The sequence below is a fragment of the Lygodium microphyllum genome, chromosome 19 (assembly GCF_053477565.2).
Source record: "Lygodium microphyllum isolate KBCC chromosome 19, Lygodium_microphyllum_v1.1.10, whole genome shotgun sequence".
In the NCBI taxonomy this organism is placed as follows: Eukaryota; Viridiplantae; Streptophyta; class Polypodiopsida; order Schizaeales; family Lygodiaceae; genus Lygodium; species Lygodium microphyllum.
Genome location: NC_141153.1, coordinates 67749225 through 67770026, shown reverse-complemented (window position 1 = coordinate 67770026; position 20802 = coordinate 67749225). Strand labels below are relative to the sequence as shown.

The window sequence follows — 20802 nt, the reverse complement described above, 5'->3', positions numbered from 1 at the left end:
TAATCATTTAGAGTTCCTTGGTTTCACATCTTAACAACTCTCTTTGGAAGGTACAAGTGTTATCTTGGTATTGTTTCTTGAAAAGCTAGTAAGGTGAATTCTAGGGAGATTTTGAGAGGATGAGGTAGATGTAGTTTGGGAGCTAGGCATCTTTCTCCTTGAGAGAGGAGAAGGGATCAAGTGCTTTGCAAGCTCCTAGTATCTCTCCCCTTCCAATGAAGGCTATGCTTCAGAGTGACCAGCTTGATAGTGTCTCTTTACCCTTCTTATAATTTGTGATATGAGCCTCTAAAAAGACAACCTAATAGGATGATATGAAAAAAGGAAATTATCCAAAGATTCTAACAACTATGCGTAAAGAGTGTGTTGTTTCTAGGTCGAATTTGGCAATAGCCCTTTTATTCCTTGATATTGTGCATACAATTTGTTTTGAGACCTGGATATTGGGTGTGAAGAGTGATAATATTAGTCCCTAGATTGAAATTGAAATCTAGACATTGATGCAAAAGGAATTCACATCTTCCTTTGCACCTATGGTCTATTTACACTTATTGTAGCTATCAATTTTACTAGAACAATTGTCCACACAAGTCAAATAGGCAACCATACAATATTTATTATTCCAATAGAAGCCGACTTCTGAGTTAGCTCATCTTAGTTATGGTGATATGCAATGTTATATAAGATAATCAACTACAACAGAAAGCTGCCTTCAAAATTTCATTAAAAACTATGAATGTGGCTCGAGAAAGTATGCAAGTAAGAATTTTGTAGTTTTTTCACAGAGCTATGCTTAAAAAAGAAAAAAAGAAAGACAACACAAGTCATTCACATAATACATATGCTTCTAGCTCATTTTTGTTTGAAAGACACTAATTTTTGGTATAGGTTCGGATTATCTATTTGGAAAGGGAACATCCAATTCACATGATTCAAGCTCTGAGATCTATGCCCAGAAGCGAGAAGATGATGCAGTGGAAGAACATGATTGGAGATGTGTACGTACTGTCAATGGTATGTTTTATGTTTGAGTCATGGTTTATATCGCATTGTCTTTAATACTGTTTGTTTTCATTCTTCATGATGGAAATTGAATACCCTTTGGAATAGAAGATTGCTAGCCAACATTTGGTTCGAAAGGCTATGTAGAGGGTCGAATACTAGTGGTCTATTTTTGTTATTTATGTTTGTTAAAGGCAGGTGCTATCTCAATGAATTTTTATTTTCCCCTTACCCTTCTTCATAAAGTATTAAAAAAGATAAAACTAGTGTTCAACATTATACGAGGGCTTGTATTAGTTAACCGAGGCTAGAATATATTGGTGTACAAGGCCTACAAGGATTTTTTTTTTCCAAGAAAAGAAAGTTTATTTAATAGTACCTCGGTGAATGACCTGAGGTAAAATACAAAGTACAAGGAACTCTGTGAAGAGTAACTAAGTACATCACAAATATAGTGGTTGTGTGAATAACCAATCCGGTGGGTTGTAATGCCAAACCACCTATGAGGTATGCTAAAAACTCAACTAAAAAATGCAATATGCTTACATGGTTTTGAAGGTTTTGGGCCTTTTTTATGAACATCTTTAGTCTAAAATTCCCTCTTTTTTTTTTCAAACTAGAAAGCAAAGAGAAATAATAAGCACCTTGATACAAACTCCCATGGCAAGAATTCAAAGTTTTAGAGTGTATAGGATTCCAACGTTACACACCCTACTTCTTCATCCCTTTTCGTTGTCATTGCCATTCATGAGTAGTTGGGATAGCTTGTTTGTTTTGTAATATATTGGATCTAACCATCCTTTTTCATTATCCCCACGGGGCATAGTTATATGAAAGACCGTAAACATACCCCCCCTCGGGTGAAAAAAAAGAAAAGGAAAAGAAAAGTTCAATGTGGTTCCATCCGCCTTTGCTGGTCCTAGTAGACTACTAGGCAACCGATGAGCACTCTTTGTTCGATATGTTGGCCTCTCTAGGGTGATCACTTGGGCTCCATTGGTAAGATAACCATCGCCTTAGTAGTGTTGGTAGGCCATTGGACAGCTGATGTGCACCCTTTGTTTAATGCCCTAGCTGCTTTGGGGTGGGACACCTTGGGGTTAAAAATGGGCTCGAGCTTTTCTTACAGTCCCTTTCTAGTTCTAATTTTGGGCCTGAGAGGGGGTGTGGAGCTAAAAATGCACTACATTTTGATTAGCTCTTTAAAACAGCCCCGAAATAGGTAAATTATCAAAAGTGTCATTAAATGGGGAGTGGTTCTAGAGAGTTTTTGTGTCCCACATGCAAAACCATAATTTGGGAGAATCCTTCTACATCTATAAATAGACAAGCTGCCCACCATTCAGCCCTATCCTTGTCTTGTAGGTTTTAGCCATCAGCCCTCTTCCACTAGACATCCAGCCTCGGGCGACTATTGCTATGTGGTCTACACTTGACACCTAGCCTCCCACTGCTGCCAGTGATCAGCTGCCATTATCTTTAGGTGGTTACATTGTTGCATTTACCCGTTTCGGCCCTAAAGAATGCTGCATTCTGGTTTCTAGCATGCTGCCCTTCCATTTCCAGCATTGGCCTGATTTGCATAAGCATGTACAGTATGTCTTTTTGTGTTTTCAGTACTTCTCTTTAGCAACCTTTGCTTGGACTGGTGGTAATTGTGTTAGAGTTGGATGTTCCCTAGATAGGCAGGAGCAATAGGAGTAGTTCCGAGGAAGCGACACGTGGTAGCTGATCTGGTAGTCCGACAGGCTGGTCGGTTAGATTGCTGACCAATTGGTTGCATTTAATGCAATTGGCTTGGTATTTTTTGGCATTTTCTGCTGGCATATTTATTGGCTCCGGTTTTTGCAGTTTTCCACAAGTTGTGCTCCCAGATTTCAGGTTGCAGATCATGGAAACTACCCTTAGGGCTGACGGAGATTGAGATCTTCGAGGTGGAGACATACGCAGACATTCTCTTTGCACCCGTGTATACTTCTGCATCCTTATACAACATTCTTCATTACAGATTTTCTGTGTTTCACTGTCTCTTTCTCTCTCTTTGTCCACTCTTTGTCTTTGTCATTCGCTTTCGCATTGCTTTACTCTGACATGGTATCATAGCATTGAAGGATTGACCTAGGGTGAACCCATTTGAAGAGGAGATTTCAGCGCGACACAAGGCTGCGTTTTCAGCGTTGAAGGGCGAGTAGGAGGGTTGCGCATCAAAACAAGGGTGAGGCGATCATGTGCATACGAGAAAGGAGTGAAGCTGCTGCTGGTTTTAATTGTTAGAGAAGGAAGGAGGTTGCGTTTTGGGCTTTCAAGTGGAGGTTTTATCTTTTCATCGTCTTCAGCGAGCGGGTAAGAGCCCTAGCAGGCTGTATTTTCACAGTCAGAGGGGGTTGCTTCTGTGTTTTGTGCATGCATTGTAGTTGAAGATGTCTTCTGAGGGGCTGAGACAGAGTTTGAGGCGATCATGGACGGGAAAGTGCTGGTGTCTTACTAGCTCTTCCATCAGATCAAAAGCTTGATGGCGAGAATTATCGTATTTGGTGGGTCATGATGCTTGCCATTTTGCAGTCCTATGATTTGGTGGAGCTTGTTACGAGGGCTATTCTTTGTCCTTCTTCACGAGACGAGTCTAGACTCTTTTCTAGTGATAAGGTAGAGTTGGTAAAGGCTTAGGCACATTGGGATAAACTCAATACTCGCATTTGCTCGTTCTTATTTCTCTCATGTACTATAACTATTCTCTCTCATATTGAGCATTTGAAGATGGCACAGGAGATATGGTTGGAGCTTGATCAGATCTACAATTGTATAACTGTCATGAAATGCGTTTTTTTGGAAGTGCAGATGGGGACCATGAGTGTCAACAAGTCATCTTCTATGTGAGAGCATATTAGTAAGCTGAGGCAGCTTCAGATGTAAGTACAAAATACAGGGAAGGTGATCACTTCTGAAGACATGGTAATAACTCTTCTCTAACAGTTATCGTTGTTGGGGCGTTTGGGGTTGAAAGTCTACCACGGGGGTAAGAGACAGTAGGGTGAAGGGAGATTCAGGGAGAGGACTAGACGGAAGAGAAGGGGTTTAAAGAAATAGAAGATGTAGAAGAATATTCACAGAGGTGAAGCCTCTCAATTTATTTCTGCATTATGAGAATATAAATCTCTTGTAGACAAAAATGTGCATAAAACAATACCTTCGTCTATGCTGCTTAGACCGCCAGTCTGATGCTTCCATTGGCTTCGAAAGGGGAGTAAAATTCCAACCAAGACACTTGGCTAGAATTCTATCAGATCACTCCTTCGTCTCCCACTTTGGAGTGTTGTTCACTGCCTGAAAATTGCGATCACGCGTCGCGTGATTTCGCCAATCCTTCTTTTTACATAAAATCCTCCCAAAATGGTTGAAAGCTACATGCTTTCTTTTACATATCATCCTATTCTAGAAGTTATCTACAATTTTTGGATTTTTACAATAGATAATATATAAAATATCAAAAGTTGGCTAAACTTGTCCAAAAATCTAGTATTTTTGAAACATCCTAACTATAGACACTAACATTAGTGACCAATATGGCATTGGCTCTCTAGATTAATAAGAAGCCTAATGACGATGCACTCTAGAGTTTTTCACATTGTGATCGCGTAGCGGCATGACATCCACCCCCTTCTAACCTGCACATCCTCCGGCATGTGCCAAAGTCTTACGGATCTACAGTGTTAGAAGAAGTATCCTCTGCCATGTCAATGTCTTTCATCTTCTGTCTCTTTTTCTTCCATATTCTCATATTCGTACTCAACAAACTCTTGAATGACTTCATACATCTCTAAAGTGTCAACATAAATAACCACTTTTTCTACCTTGTTTTCAACATTAATTGTTGTAGAAATTTCAGCCACTGTATCAACATCAACCAGCCCTGAAAATAGCCCTAAAATACCTTTGTTTGCAGCAATCAAACCATATGTCTTCAGCTCTTTTTCAGCCCATCCTACATATTTCTTTTCAGCCTTGCAAATGGCTGAAATATTCTTAAAACTGCAAAGACTACATGCTGTCCATTCTTGTAATCCAGACACAAGTACAATTTTCCCATTTCTTGGAGGCATAATTATATTCCTAGAGGCACTGCCATAGCCTCCACTTATAGCAGTGCTGTCTAAAAACCCTTGAACTCTTGCACATTAGGTGGCATAGGATTATCGCGCAGCCTATTCTGATTGCGGGGATGATTCATACAAACAATGAGAAACTGTATTGCCTTTGTATTGTCTTTACTCCAAACCTGAGCATGTGAAGAACCATCATCCAAAGCTTTTGTTTTTAGCCTTGATTCTGAAATATAGGGCTGTCCTAAAATCCCTAGATAACTACATGAATCCTGCACAAAAAAAAATAAAATCATCCCTAACATCTCCAATAGTCATGGGTACATTCGGACAAGCCACATAAAGATCCCTTGATGAATTGTTTGTTGCTCGCATGCGCCATCCCAGATCTACATCAATCTGCCAATCTCCATTCTTATACAAGCTGCGTGCTATAGCATTGATTTTGGAGCCATGATCCAAGAGAGCTATGTAAGGCGTTTCTCTTTCTCCCACTTTAACAGTTGTCTGTGTTGTAGCACAAGCCCAATACATTTGTGAATAATGACTGCTTGGAATAAAATGAGCATCTTCTTCTTCATGTGCTTGTTGATGGACATTCCCATTATACATAGCCTTCTCTCTATGCTTAGTGTTGCCCATAATACCATTTTCAGCCACCACAAGCTTGTTGTCTACACTCCCATTTAGCCCATTTTCAACATCAGTCTGCTCCAAATCCGCATTATATGCATCATCGTATTCCCTTTGAAGATGTTTCTCTATGTCTTTGTCAACCTGCATCAATGCTTGCAAAACTTTACCATTAAACTGTCTTTTTCGTTTCAACATATCAACGATTGTATCATGAAATTCACGCTTTGTGATTCCAAGAACTTCGCCAAGTGTGAATTCCACCCGATTGCCAAGTATGCAATCTTCCAAGACTTTTTAAAGGTTTATGGCAGTCTCAAGATCCGATTGTAACCTGTAACCAGGCTACTTGCCCCTTTTCTTCCCTTCTTGTTTCTTTTCTTGAGATGCATTCTCCATAACATGCTCAGGTATGGCTTTTTAAGCCTCTTTTTGCTACTCCATTTTACTTCGTGTTATTCGTTTAGATGGGCCTGAAGAGGAAGGACCAACAGTGTCCTCATCTCTTCTTCTTTTTTCTTTCACAAGAGCTTCTTGATTATGAACCTAAGCCAAATAAGCATAGGCCGAAAATGAATCCATTGGTGCACTCTATCTTGTTCTCCCTTGTATACTGTTACTTGCATCAGCCAATTCAGACTTTGCTGTTTTGCCCCTTTCCATGCAATCTAATGCTTGTGTCCAAACGTGAGATTTTGCTTCAGCCATTTATGAGCTTCATTAGTCCTTTCAATTCTCAATCCATATGTGGTTGCATCTATGGCAACAAATGCTATCCTTGTATCCATATCTTCCAAGCTCTTTTGTATGCCACCATTTTCAAAATTTGACTCTATTGGAAGACCAGTTTCTGTTGTATGTATTTTACAATCTTTCCAAAAGACTAACCTTTTTGCTTCCGCTTCATGGTAGACTGTACAGTCTCGCTTTTCATGCTATAAGCTGTCACACCAAATGCATCTTCTCTTGTATCCTTCTCTATACGGCCTTTGGGCTATTGCCCGAGCCTTCTCTTCTACCTTAGCATCCAACTTTTCGACCTTTGCATAGATTTTTGTCAAAATCGCCCTCAAATTACGTATGCCTTTGATTAATTTATCCACATAATCACCTTTAAGAGTCAGACCAACAGGTATAGCCGGTTGTTTTGCTATAGCCGTAGGCGTGTTGGTTGCAATTTCAGCCCCCTTCTGAGAGCACTGGAAGGTGCGGTGCCTGTATCCCATCTTAATTTCATCCGCTCTCTCTTTACCAACATATGCACTGTCTCAGTTACATTAGCCCAATTTGATTTCAACTCCGTTTCAAAAGAGGCATCTTCTAAATTGCTGCGCATCAGCATGCGATTGCGCATACCAACTTTCAAATTTACGGAGCAAAGATGTAGCAGCCAACCCTTTATTGGGCTTTTCAATCCAATCTGTAAATGTCTTTTTAGTTACCAATCTCGCATCTTCCAAGAAAAACTTCTTTTGAAGTTTTCTTAAAAGCTGCCCAATCAGCATCTCTTCTATGTAACTCATCAATCCGATCATGCAATGCATGTATGGCCAAACGGGAGAAATACCAACTCCATACATACTGTGGTACCCCATGAAACAACATATTTTCTTCATACAACCGGATGAAGGCCGAAACATTTTGACCCTTAAATTGCTTTAATTCTTGTTTCACTGCTTGCAATGCATTCACAGCTAAGGGATCAATTCTTTCTGCTTCCTACCGAGTTTGCATCTGTTATTGTAATAACATATGCTGCTGTTGTCGTTGTTGCAACAAAGCAATCCTTTGTTGTAAAGCATCACCACCACTTGAACTTGCTGAATTTTTCATCTTTACATACATGCTGCTGACTTTTCCGTCGGGTTTACCACTGTCGGAGCGTTGGGGGGGTTAAAAGTCTATCATGGGGATAAGAGACAGCAAGATGAAAGGAGATTCAGGGAGAGGAGTAGATGGAAGAGAAGGGGCTCAAAGAAATAGAAAATGTAGAATAATACTCACAGAGGTGAAGCCTCTCAATTTATTTTTGCATTATGAGAAGATAAATCTCTTGTAGACAAAAACGTGCATAAAACAATACCTTCCTCTATGTTGCTTAGACTGCCAATCTGATGCTTCCATTGGCCTTGAAAGGGGGGTAAAATACTAGGACACTTGGCTAGAATTCTGCTAGATTACTCCTTCTTTATCTCCCACTTCGAAGTGCTGTTTACTGTCTGAAAACTGCAATTGCGCGTCTCATGATTTCGCCAATCCTTCTTTTTACATAAAATCCTCCCAAAATGATTGCAAGCTACATGCTTTCTTTCACATGTCATCCTATTCTAGAAGTTATCTACAGTTTTTGGATTTTTACAATAGATAATATCTAAAATATGAAAACTTGGTTAAACTTGTTTAAAAATCTAGTATTTTTGAACCATCCAAACTACAGACACTAACATTAATGATTAATATGGCATTGGCTCTCTAGATCAATAAGAAGTCTAATGATGATGCACTCAAGTTTTTCACATTGTGATTGTGTAGCGGTATGGCACCGCCCTGTTTCAGTGGTTCTCATTCCGCCTTGATTGCTTCAGGGCAGTCTGAGACTTTTCGATGGGAAGAGTTGGTTTCTATGGTCTTGGACCAAGAGGAGCAATTGAAAGGGACCAATGCTTTTAAATGTGAGGCTTTGGTTAGTTAGTCGTCTCGGAAGAAGGGGAAGGACCAAAAGAAAAAGGAGGAGGATAAATCCAAGAAGGACAAAGAAAAGGAGTCGACTCGTCACATTTGTGGCAAAACAAGTCATTGTAAGAAGGATTGCCCCGACAAGGAGAAATTTTCAAAGGATTTCAGAGCGGTGACTGCTCCTTCATCAATTGCTTTCCTCCACTTAAAGGTGGTTGAGGATTTGACCCGACAACTTTTGATGCTGCGTTGACGGCCCTATACACTCGGGAGTGGATTGTCTATTCCTATACAGGGATGGGGGGATATGCATCTTTTTGCAGATAGGCGAGGTGGTGCTTATACATTTGAGGTGCTTTATGTGCCGGCCTTGGGTTACCATCTACTTTCAGTGCACAAGATTTGGGCCCTTGGCCTTTTGGTTAAATTTGATGTGGATTTTTTTTCGGATTCTTGATCAAGGATTGAGATAGGTTTTTTCTTGAGGTTATGAGAAGAATGGAGTCTACAAGTTGGAGTCTTCTTTTGTCTTGACTTCTCTTCTTCTTACCTTTCAAACCTAGTCTGAGATTTGGCATGCTCGGGGAGACCCTCGACAGCCTCCGAGGTCAAGAAGTAGACCCCTAGACCCAACCCTCAGAGCCAATCCTTTTCCCGAAGTTACGGATCCGTTTTGCCGACTTCCCTTACCTACATTGTTCTATCGACCAGAGGCTGTTCACCTTGGAGACTTGATGCGGTTATGAGTACCACTGGGCGTGATTGGCATTTGCTCCTCTAGATTTTTACGGGCCGCCGGGGGCGTACCGGACACCGTGAGACGCGTGGTGCTTTACCAGCCGTTGGACCCTATCTCTGGGTGATCTGATTTCAAGGTGGGCGGGCTGTTAAAAAGAAAAGAGAACTCTTCTCCGGGCCCCCGCCGACGTCTCTGGATTCGAACGACTTGATTGTGACAGGTGACCGTACTCAGATGGTCGAGTAGATGAAGGTAGCACTTCATGAGGAGTTTGAGATGATGGATATGGGCCTTCTTCATTTCTTTCTAGGTCATGAGATCTATTAGACTCCGATGGGGATCTTTATTTCCCAACAACGGTATGTACAGGAGCTCTTGACTATGTGTGAGATGGAGGGATGCAAGTCTCTTATGACTTCTATGGACCGAATTGGAAGGCCACAACTCATTCCGATTCTCGTTTGGCAGATGCTACCTGTTATAGGCAGTTGGTTGGCTCCTTGATCTGGCTTCTTAATACTCATGTTGACTTATGTTATGTTGTAGGTGTGCTGGCCGGGTTCATGAGTGAACCCAAGATGGTGCATTGGCAGGCTGCTCAGAGGATTTTGCAGTTCCTACGAGGGGCTCTTGATCTTGGCATCTATTACCTGTTGGTACGAGTGCTACAGACTTGGTACTTATAGGATGGAGTGATTCAGATTGGGTTGGTGATGTGGATCATCAGAGATCCATAACAGGCTATTGTTTTACCTTGGGTATTGGTGCTGTTTCATGGAGCAGCAAGAAGCAACCCACGGTTGCCTTATCTTCGAGTGAGATGGAGTATCAAGTGGCGTCTTCTACTACGTGTGAGATAGTATGGCTTCGTAGGCTCTTGGAGGAGCTTGGTGGCCCGCAGAGAGGTTCTACTATTCTATAGTGCGACAATGATACTAGACTCACCTCCTAGCTGTAGAGCCAAATGGGCTCACCTCCTAGCTGTAGAGCCAAACGGGCTCACCCTTAAAAGTCTACCATGGGGATAAGAGACAGCAAGGTGAAGGGAGATTCAGGGAGAGGAGTAGATGGAAGAGAAGGGGCTCAAAGAAATAGAAGATATAGAACAATACTTACAGAGGTGAAGCCTCTCAATTTATTTTTGCATTATGAGAAGATAAATCTCTTGTAGACAAAAACGTGTATAAAACAATACCTTCCTCTATGTTGCTTAGACTGCCAATCTAATGCTTCCATTGGGTCTGAAAGGGGGGTAAAATACCAGGACACTTGGCTAGAATTCTGCTGGATTACTTCTTCTTCATCTCCTACTTCGAAATGCTGTTTATTGTCTGAAAACTGCAATCACGCGTCTCATGATTTCGCCAATCCTTCTTTTTACATAAAATCCTTCCAAAATGGTTGTAAGCTATATGCTTTCTTTTACATGTCATCCTTTTCTAGAAGTTATCTATAGTTTTTGGATTTTTACAATAGATAATATCTAAAATATGAAAACTTGGTTAAACTTGTTTAAAAATCTAGTATTTTTGAACCATCCAAACTACAGACACTAACATTAATGACTAATATGGCATTGGCTCTCTAGATCAATAAGAAGTCTAATGATGATGCACTCAAGTTTTTCACATTGTGATTGTGTAGCGGTATGGCACCGCCCTGTTTCAGTGGTTCTCATTCCGCCTTGATTGCTTCAGGGCAGTCTGAGACTTTTCGATGGGAAGAGTTGGTTTCTATGGTCTTGGACCAAGAGGAGCAATTGAAAGGGACCAATGCTTTTAAATGTGAGGCTTTGGTTAGTTAGTCGTCTCGGAAGAAGGGGAAGGACCAAAAGAAAAAGGAGGAGGATAAATCCAAGAAGGACAAAGAAAAGGAGTCGACTCGTCACATTTGTGGCAAAACAAGTCATTGTAAGAAGGATTGCCCCGACAAGGAGAAATTTTCAAAGGATTCCGGAGCGGTGACTGCTCCTTCATCAATTGCTTTCCTCCACTTAAAGGTGGTTGAGGATTCGACTCGACAGCTTTTGATGCTGCGTTGATGGCCCTATACACTCGGGAGTGGATTGTCTATTCCTATACAGGGATGGGGGGATATGCATCTTTTTGCAGATAGGCGAGGCGGTGCTTATACATTTGAGGTGCTTTATGTGCCGGCCTTGGGTTACCATCTACTTGCACAAGATTTGGGCCCTTGGCCTTTGGTTGAATTTGATGTGGATTTTTTTTCGGATTCTTGATGGAGGATTGAGATAGGTTCTTTCTTGAGGTTATGAGAAGAATGGAGTCTACAAGTTGGAGTCTTCTTTTGTCTTGACTTCTCTTCTTCTTACCTTCCAAACCTAGTCTGAGATTTGGCATGCTCGGTTTGGCCACCTCAATTATGTTTACCTTTGGAAGGCGTCAAAGGGACAAGTTGTTCGAGTTTTGCGAGACATTGTGGTGAGCCAGCAACCTTGTGTATCTTGCATCCATGGGAAGTAGACTTGTGATGCTGTTTCTAGCAAGGCTTCGAGGTAGTCTTTAGCACCCTTGGAGCTTGTTTCTACCGATCTTTGTGGACCGATGAGGACGGAATCTCTTAGAGGGAGCTTGTATTTCATGCTAATTGTGGACGATTACAACAGGATGACATAGATTTATTTCTTGAAGCTGAAGTCAGAGGCTTTCTTCAACTGAAAGGATAGGTTGCTCTTTGAGGAGAACCGATCGGGGCCGGGCGCTAAAGACCTTATGATCGGATAAGGGCGGTGAATTTGTTTCTAATGAGGTTTACTCGTTTTTGTGCAGATTGTGGTATTCACTAGGAGTTTGCCAATACAAACACCCCTTAGGAGAATGGCATATTGGAGCAGAAGAATGATAGTGTGATTGAGATAGCCCATACCATGATGGAGCATCGTTAGACACCTCAATATCTATGGGCTGAGGTTGTGGCTACTGCAGTTCACATCCTTAATTGATCCCCTACTTCCGCTGTTGTTGGTATGACTCTGTATGAGGCGTACTTTGGGTCTAAGTTAGATGTTTCTTATTTCAGGGTTTTTGGGTGCGATGCCTGTGATGAGGACATGTATTTTTGAAACCTCACTTAACATGTGGATTAATTTTTAATCACATGATTAGGTAAATGTTGCACATGTGAGGTGCAACTTGGATTAAAGTAAATTTACTGATCTCGAGACCCGAAGAAATCACGAGATGTCAAAGGCAAAAGTTGCTATAAGTTATGCCGCACAGATACTTGGTGGTATCTAGTGCGAGTTGTTGGCCTAGGTCATCCATTTGGCCATAAGTGTCAGTTGGTGACACTAAAGAATTGGCGTTTAATGGTACCTAACGCCAATTTGATGGTCAAAGATGGTGCAGAGATACTTCGGAATGGAAGTTGCCTAGCCAATTTAATTATTGGCCAGCCAGATTATTTTTCAGGGCAGCGAAATAATTATTAGATTAATTTTCAGTATTTAAAGACTGAAAATTAATATTTAATTATGAAAAATGCTGGAAAAACCATTTGGGAAGGCTACCACTTGTCAAAAATGCCCATGCAAGACTGAAAAACGTCTTTAGAGGTCGGGGAGAGGCATTTTTATAAATTCAGCCTGCAAGAGAGAGAGAGGAGAGGCTGTGGTCTGATTTGCAGCCATTGGAGGACCTTTTGAGGATGCCAAGGGTAGGAGAAGACCAATCAACAGTAAGAGATAGCATCTACAGGCTGTTGAGACAGGGCACTAGCAGTAAATGTTTGATTTTCTTCAGTTCTTTGCATCTACAAGCTGTTGTGGTAGGGCAACATCTGCATTTGACTGATTGTCAGTCATTCTTTACGACAAAACTCTGAATTTTCTCTCTACAGGTTTCCCTCTCATCTCCCAGGCATTTCTCAGTCTTGCTCCGAAGATCTCAGCATTTGGACCCCTGGAAGCTGAGAAATTTCAGATTTCTTTGCTATAAACCCTAATCTACAACAAAAAGTAGGGTTTAGCAGCAGTCTCGAGAAGCGTGCTGGAAATTGGAAGCTCCAAGACTTGGAGTCAACAGGGATGAAGTTGTTTTTAGCCTATTCAAGTGGAGGGACCAGCAAATAATTGAATTTGGGGCATTTTTCCATCTCTATCAAAGCGGGGGAAGGCCAATTGATTGCTTGAATCAAGGGGCAAATGAGATTAAAGATTTGCTGGCAATTTTGAATAGCAAGGGGAGTTGGAACATCAAAAGGGATTGGGAGAATCCCATTGCAAATCATCTTTTTTTTCAATAAAGCTAAGAAAATACCAGAAGGGGCGCCAATTTTGGGGCCAATCGGGTGTGTATTGTCCCAGATCAGTAGGTAAATTTGTATTTTCAGATTTGCATTAACTATTTGCTGCTGTAATTAAGTTGCAATCGGGGATTTACCACCTATCCACGGAAGGAAGGTTGGTAACAATGCCTATCTTCACATCTCGAAGACATAGCGTGACAAATTTGAGATGGCTTCTAAAAGACAGGTGTTTATTGGCTATAGCTTGGAGTGTCAAGGCTACTGATTGTATGGCCTTGTTAAGTAGGATGCTTACACGAGCTGTGATGTTGATTCATGGAAGTTCCAACCTTAAGAGGGGAGTGAGGAACACCCTGTTCTTGGAGATCTCGGTGATAGCTGGGCGCCAAGGATTGTTACTCTGGGGCCTGTGTCTCTTGAGGTCTCTTCTTCGGATAAGGAGTTCAATTCTCAGCCATGAGATTCATCGATTTCTCCCTAGCTATTGGTGGACCTTCCAAAAACTTCAGCTCAAATGAAGAGCGACAAGGCAAGATCCCCGGCCTTCTCCTTGTTGGGCTCGTGACACTCTTTGTGATGCTGGGATTGAGGGGTCCCTGAGGAGTGGCAGCCACAAGATGGCCTACGGCGTTCTCTTAGGAACCGAGCATACCACACTGAGCTTGTTTACACTAATTATTGTTTTATGACTCGTGTCATGTAGGATTGGGAGCCCACCTCCATGAAGGAGGCTTTACAGCATGATCATTGGTGGAAAGTGCATGATCATTGGTAGAAAGTGATGATCATTGGAGTCAAATGGGTCTTCAAGTCTAAGTACGCAGTGATGGCACATTGGACAAGCACATGGCCTATCTTGCTACTAAGGGTTTTGCGTAGCGTCTAGGCATTGATTTCCATGATACTTTTGCCACTACAACTCGGATGGCTACTGCTCGCATAGTTCTTGCTTGGGCTAGCCATAGGAGATGGTTGGTCTATCAGTTGGATGTGAAGTTTGTCTTCTTCAATGGAGAGTTGAAGGAGATCTTTGTTGAGTAGCCTCCATTCTTTCGTTTGATGGTAAGGTGTACAGGTTGAGGAAGGCTCTCTATGGCCTTAAGCAAGCTCCCCTTGCTTGGAATGAGAAGATTGACTCGTTTGTCCAAGAGAAATTGTGATATCAGCATTCCAAAGCCGACCCCTAGCTTTTTCTACACACCTCAGGTGGAGGCTGTGTGTTGTTTGTCCTTTATGTGGACGACTTGATTGTGACAGGTGACCGTACTCAGATGGTCGAGTAGATGAAGGTAGCACTTCATGAGGAGTTTGAGATGATGGATATGGGCCTTCTTGTCAGAGTGCAGCGGTGCGGAAGCGTAGGACTGAGAGAGAGAGAACGCAGAGAGAGAAGGGAGAGAAAGAGACAGTGTACACTGAAGATCTGCTGTATAAAGAATGCTGAATACAAAGATATACACGGGCGCAGTGTGCTGGACTGCGTGTCTCCACCTCGACGATGCGACCTGCTGTCCACCTCGAAGTCTGCTGCAGTCTGCACTGTCTGCTGTCAGAAATCTGCGAACAGAGACAGAGATCTGCACGGCACCGGTCTGTAATCTGCGACAGAGAAATGGTGACCAGACTGCTGGAAACATCGACTATAAATAGTCGAAAAACTGCCTGAAATGGGGCGCCAGAAAATAGGGCGCAGCCTGAATAAGTCGGCTGCATTAAATGCAGCCGACTGGGCTGCTGACAGTCGGACTGCCACGTGGCAGTCCGACTGCACAGTCCGACTGACTGTGCAGGCTATGATCTGTCAAACACCCCCTCTCAGAGCCTGGACAGGGCAGAAGCCTGAGGGATCTGGAATGTTGCCGAAGTAGAGCCTGAGGAAGCGCCTTCGTAAACAAATCCGCAAGATTATCCTCCGTCTTGCAATACTCCACAGTGATGGTCTCATCCAAAAGCTTTTCTCGGATGAAGTGGTACTGGATCTCAATGTGCTTCGTCCGGGCATGAAAAACAGGATTCCTCGCCAAGGCAATGCAACTCTCATTGTCACATCGCAGCAATGTAGGACGAGTCTGGGGGCACCCAAGCTCCTCCAACAGTCTCCGAAGCCACACAACCTCGCATGTGGTGGAAGACGCGGCCCGATACTCCGCCTGAGTAGACGAAAGGGCTACCGTGGGCTGCTTCTTGCTGCTCCAAGAAATAACACCTGCACCCAAAGTAAAGCAGTAACTTGTTGTAGACCGCCTGTGGTCCACGTCACCGGCCCAATCCGAGTCGCTCCAACCTGCAAGTACAAGATCTGACCCATCTGTCCCTGCGGGGTAATGAATCCCCAAATCAGACGTCCCCCTCAGATACCGAAGTATCCTCTGAGCAGCCTGCCAATGCACCGTCTTAGGTTCACTCATGAACCCTGCCAAGAGCCCAACAGCAAAACATAGATCAACCCTGGTGTTGAGAAGCCAAATCAAAGACCCTATCAACTGTCGATAGCGGGAAGCATCCGCCAAAGGAGAAGCTGAGTGGGAAGTGGCCTTCCAGTTCGGATCCATAGGAGTAGAGAGGGCCCGACAATCATCCATCTCAAAAGACACCAAGAGCTCCTGTACATATCTCTGGTGGGAGAGAAAGATCCCCCTCTGAGACTGAAAAATCTCATGTCCTAAAAAGAAATGGAGTAGCCCCAAATCCGTCATCTCGAACGTCCGATGTAAAGCTGACTTTGTCTCCTGGACCTGCTGTGCATCATCACCTGTGACAATCAAATCATCAACATATAATACAAACAGCACACAACCATCCTCGGAAGTGTGAACATACAGCTGCGGATCGGCCTTGGACCGCCGATATCCCAACTGAGTCTGGAGGAACGAATCAATCTTCTCGTTCCAAGCTCGCGGGGCCTGCTTGAGACCATACAGGGCCTTCTTCAACCTGTAGACTTTCCCATCTGAAGAACCAAAGCCAGGAGGCTGATCAACGTAGATCTCCTCCTTCAAATCACCATTCAGGAAGGCCGACTTCACATCCAGCTGATAAATAGGCCATCTCCTATGGCCAGCCAAAGCAAGAACAGCTCTAATGGTTGCCATACGAGCTGTAGGGGCAAAGGTGTCATGACAGTCAATCCCTGGGCGCTGGGCAAAACCCTTAGCAACAAGGCGAGCCTTGTGCTTATCCAAAGTACCATCACTGAGATATTTGGTCTTGAAGACCCACTTGACTCCAATCACCTTCTTCTTCGGGGGGCGTGGCACAAGTGACCAAGTGCCATTCCTCTCAATAGCCTCCAACTCAGCTTCCATAGCTTTCTTCCATGGGGCGGACTGTAAAGCCTCCTTCACGGAGGTGGGCTCTCGATCCTGCATAACTCGGGACATCAGACAATAATTGGAGCAAACAAGCTCCGAAGAATGCGCCTGGTGCCTCCGTGACCGCCGCGGACCATCCTGCGGTCCCCACTCCTCAGGAACCCCCTCGATCCCTGAATCACGGAGTGTGTCACGGGCCCAGCGAGGAGGAGGCCGAACCTCCCCTCGTCGTTCTCCATCAGTAGAAGACTCTGGAATGTCCACCGGTGGTAACTCCTCAGAAGGATCCGGTGGAACAGTAGACTCTGTGTCAGAAACAGAATCATAATCAAACGGCACAGGCTCCAGTGGAACTGTAGAAGGAGCCAAACTCTCCCCTGGATCTCCAAGAACGGGATGCTCCTCACCCGTTGAAGAAGCCGGAACCTCCACAAACCGCACATCACGGCTAGTATATACATCCCGCTTGACGGGATCATAGAGTCGGTAGCCTTGGGACTGGGAGCTGTAGCCAACAAATACCTGTTTGCGGGAAGCCGCTTCGAATTTGTCACGGTGACCTTTGGGAATGTGAACATAGGCATCACACCCAAAGACCCGAAAGTAAGAAACATCTGGCTTCGACCCAAAATACGCCTCAAATGGAGTCATCCCTTCCACGGCCGAAGTAGGAGATCGATTAAGGATGTGGACTGCAGTAGCCACAGCCTCAGCCCACAGAACCTGGGGGGTCTGTCGGTGCTCCATCATGGTGCGCGCCATCTCGATCACACTGCGGTTCTTCCGTTCGAGAATACCATTTTCTTGTGGAGTATTCGTATTGGCAAACTCCTGGTGAACTCCTCTATCTGCACAAAACCGAGCAAATTCATTAGAGACAAATTCACCTCCCTTGTCGGATCGCAAGGTCTTCAACTTCCGGCCTGATCGGTTCTCCTCAAAGAGAAGCCAATCCTTGAAGTGCGAGAAAGCTTCTGATTTTAGTGCCAAAAAGTAGGCCCATGTCATCCTGCTATAGTCATCCACGATCAGCATGAAGTACGAGCTCCCACGCAGGGACTCATTCCTCATAGGGCCACATAGATCCGTAGATACTAACTCCATCGGTGAAGTAGACCGCCGCGAAGCGGTGTGGGGAATGGCATCCCTATGCTGCTTCCCCCTTATGCAGGAGACACATGGCTGCTGGCTCACCACTATATCCGGCAACCCTCGAACAAGCTGTCCCCGTGACGCCTTCCGAAGATAGTCATAGTTCAGGTGACCAAACCTAGCATGCCATAATTCAGACTGTGACTGTGAGGTAAGAAGAAGAGTAGAGAGGGCAGTGGAAGACTTCAGTTTGTAAATGCCGTTCTCCTCATATCCACATGATAGAACCTTCCTCGACTCACGATCGAGGACTCGCACTGTAGAACTGTCAAACTCCACCAGAAGACCAAGGGAACAAATCTTATGGACTGAAAGGAGATGGTACCCCAATCCTGGTACATGCAAAACCTCTGAAGTATGGGTGCCACCTCGTCCATCCGGAATAAGCTGCATCTTACCCCGACCTGCAATAGAAACTGAAGAGCTGTCTCCAATGAGAACCTGCCCACGCGAAGGTCGCAGCTGGGCAACACCATCCGATGAAGGAGTCATGTGCCGTGAGGCACCACTATCAATAATCCACTCTCGAGATTGAGAAGCCGCCATCGCAGCATCAGAAGCATTCGGTGAAGCGTCCTCAATGACAACTAGATGTAGAAATGCAGCTGATGAGGGTGCAGCCACCGCTCCAGAATCCTTGGTGTCCTTCTTCTTGGTGTCCTTCGAGTCTTTGTCAGGGCAATCCTTCTTCCAATGGCCAGTCTTTCCACAAATATGGCATGTGGAGTCTTTGTCCTTGTCTTTCTCCTTGTCCTTCTTGGACTTGTTATCCCCCTTCTTCTTCTTTTGGTCCTTCCCCTTCTTCTGAGAGGCTTGACCTGTCAACGCCTCCGTCTTGGAAGCATTCTGTCCCTTTAACTGTTCCTCTTGGTCCAAGACCATAGGAACCAACTCCTCCCATCGAAGAGTAGACTCGCGCCCTGAAGCAATAAGGGCAGAGTAAAATGTACCGAATCGTGGCGGCAACTGGGACAAGAGTGTAATCGCCATGTCTTCGGAGGAGATCGGCTTCCCCGCATTCTGAACCTGCATCTGTAGCTGCCTTAGCTTGTTAATGTGTTCCCTTAGCGAAGAAGACTTATTGACGGACAAGGTCCGCATCTGAACCTCCAAAGAAACCCTCTTCATCAGGGTCATCCGATTGTACATTTGATCAAGCTCCAGCCATATCTCACGAGCCACCGTCAAGTGCTCGATGTGAGCGATCACGGCTGTAGTGCATGATAGAAAGAGAAAGGATCGAATCCTGGCATTCAGTTTGTCCCAATGAGACTGGGCCCTGGCCAACTCCGTACGAGCATCGGAAGAGAGTTTGGACTCATCTCTTACCGAGGGCCGGTCAATATCTTCCTGTACCAACTCCGCCAAATCATAGGACTCCAGAATGGCCAACATCATAACGCGCCAAATGCGGTAGTTGTCGCCGTCGAGCTTCTGATCTGTAGGAAGAGCCGGTAGGACAGGCACCTTCCGGTCCATAATCGCCTGGAACTCCAAGTCCATCTCTGTAGACATCTTTACCTGCAATGCCTTCTCAAACGCAAAAGCAGCCCCCTCTGACTGAGTAGACTCAGCCTGCTAAGGCTCTTCAGCGTCCCGAAGCTCCTTCACCCGCCGGAGGCGATGAAAAAACAAAACCTGCACTTTTAGTTTGAAAACTCAAACTTTCTCCGCGACAAACAGCAGTAAACAGCAGCAAATCCACCACCTGTACTCCTTTCCTGTGCGCCCACACTCGTTTCAGCCTTGCTCCAAGGCGCAGCCCTCCTGTCTGCCCTTAAACGCAAAAAACGCAAATTTGTGTCGCGATGGAAACTCCTCTTCAGGTTGATTCTGCGCTCAGTCAGCCCTCAAACACTGCTCTGATACCATGTCAGAGTGCAGCGGTGCGGAAGCGTAGGACTGAGAGAGAGAGAACGCAGAGAGAGAAGGGAGAGAAAGAGACAGTGTACACTGAAGATCTGCTGTATAAAGAATGCTGAATACAAAGATATACACGGGCGCAGTGTGCTGGACTGCGTGTCTCCACCTCGACGATGCGACCTGCTGTCCACCTCGAAGTCTGCTGCAGTCTGCACTGTCTGCTGTCAGAAATCTGCGAACAGAGACAGAGATCTGCACGGCACCGGTCTGTAATCTGCGACAGAGAAATGGTGACCAGACTGCTGGAAACATCGACTATAAATAGTCGAAAAACTGCCTGAAATGGGGCGCCAGAAAATAGGGCGCAGCCTGAATAAGTCGGCTGCATTAAATGCAGCCGACTGGGCTGCTGACAGTCGGACTGCCACGTGGCAGTCCGACTGCACAGTCCGACTGACTGTGCAGGCTATGATCTGTCAAACACTTCTTCACTTCTTTCTAGGTCATGAGATCTATTAGACTCCGATGGGGATCTTTATTTCCCAACAATGGTATGTACAGGAGCTCTTGACTATGTGTGAGATGGAGGGATGCAAGTCTCTTATGACTTCTATGGACCCGAATTGGAAGGCCACAACTCATTCCGATTCTCGTTTGGCAGATGCTACTTGTTATAGGCAGTTGGTTGGCTCCTTGATTTGGCTTCTTAATACTCATGTTGACTTATGTTATGTTGTAGGTGTGCTGGCCGGGTTCATGAGTGAACCCAAGATGGTGCATTGGCAGGCTGCTCAGAGGATTTTGCAGTTCCTACGAGGGGCTCTTGATCTTGGCATCTATTACCTGTTGGTACGAGTGCTACAGACTTGGTACTTATAGGATGGAGTGATTCAGATTGGGTTGGTGATGTGGATCATCAGAGGTCCATGACAGTCTATTGTTTTACCTTGGGTATTAGTGCTGTTTCATGGAGCAGCAAGAAGCAACCCACGGTTGCCTTATCTTATTGTGAGGTGGAGTATCAAGGGGCGTCTTCTACTACGTGTGAGATAGTGTCGCA

The 20802-nt window shown here is 44.4% G+C and overlaps 1 protein-coding gene across 6 annotated transcripts in view; it reads left to right on the top strand.

The window, feature by feature from the left end:
• The window catches only part of LOC148019980 (ENHANCED DISEASE RESISTANCE protein (DUF1336)), a 218773-nt gene that overhangs the window by 57497 nt on the left and 140474 nt on the right, over positions 1-20802 (top strand). For all 6 annotated transcript variants that reach the window (XM_087700219.1, XM_087700215.1, XM_087700217.1 and 3 more), the window contains one exon: positions 889-1014. In XM_087700219.1, coding sequence (XP_087556345.1) covers positions 889-1014 — 126 coding nt within the window. The remainder of the gene's footprint in view (positions 1-888; positions 1015-20802) is intronic.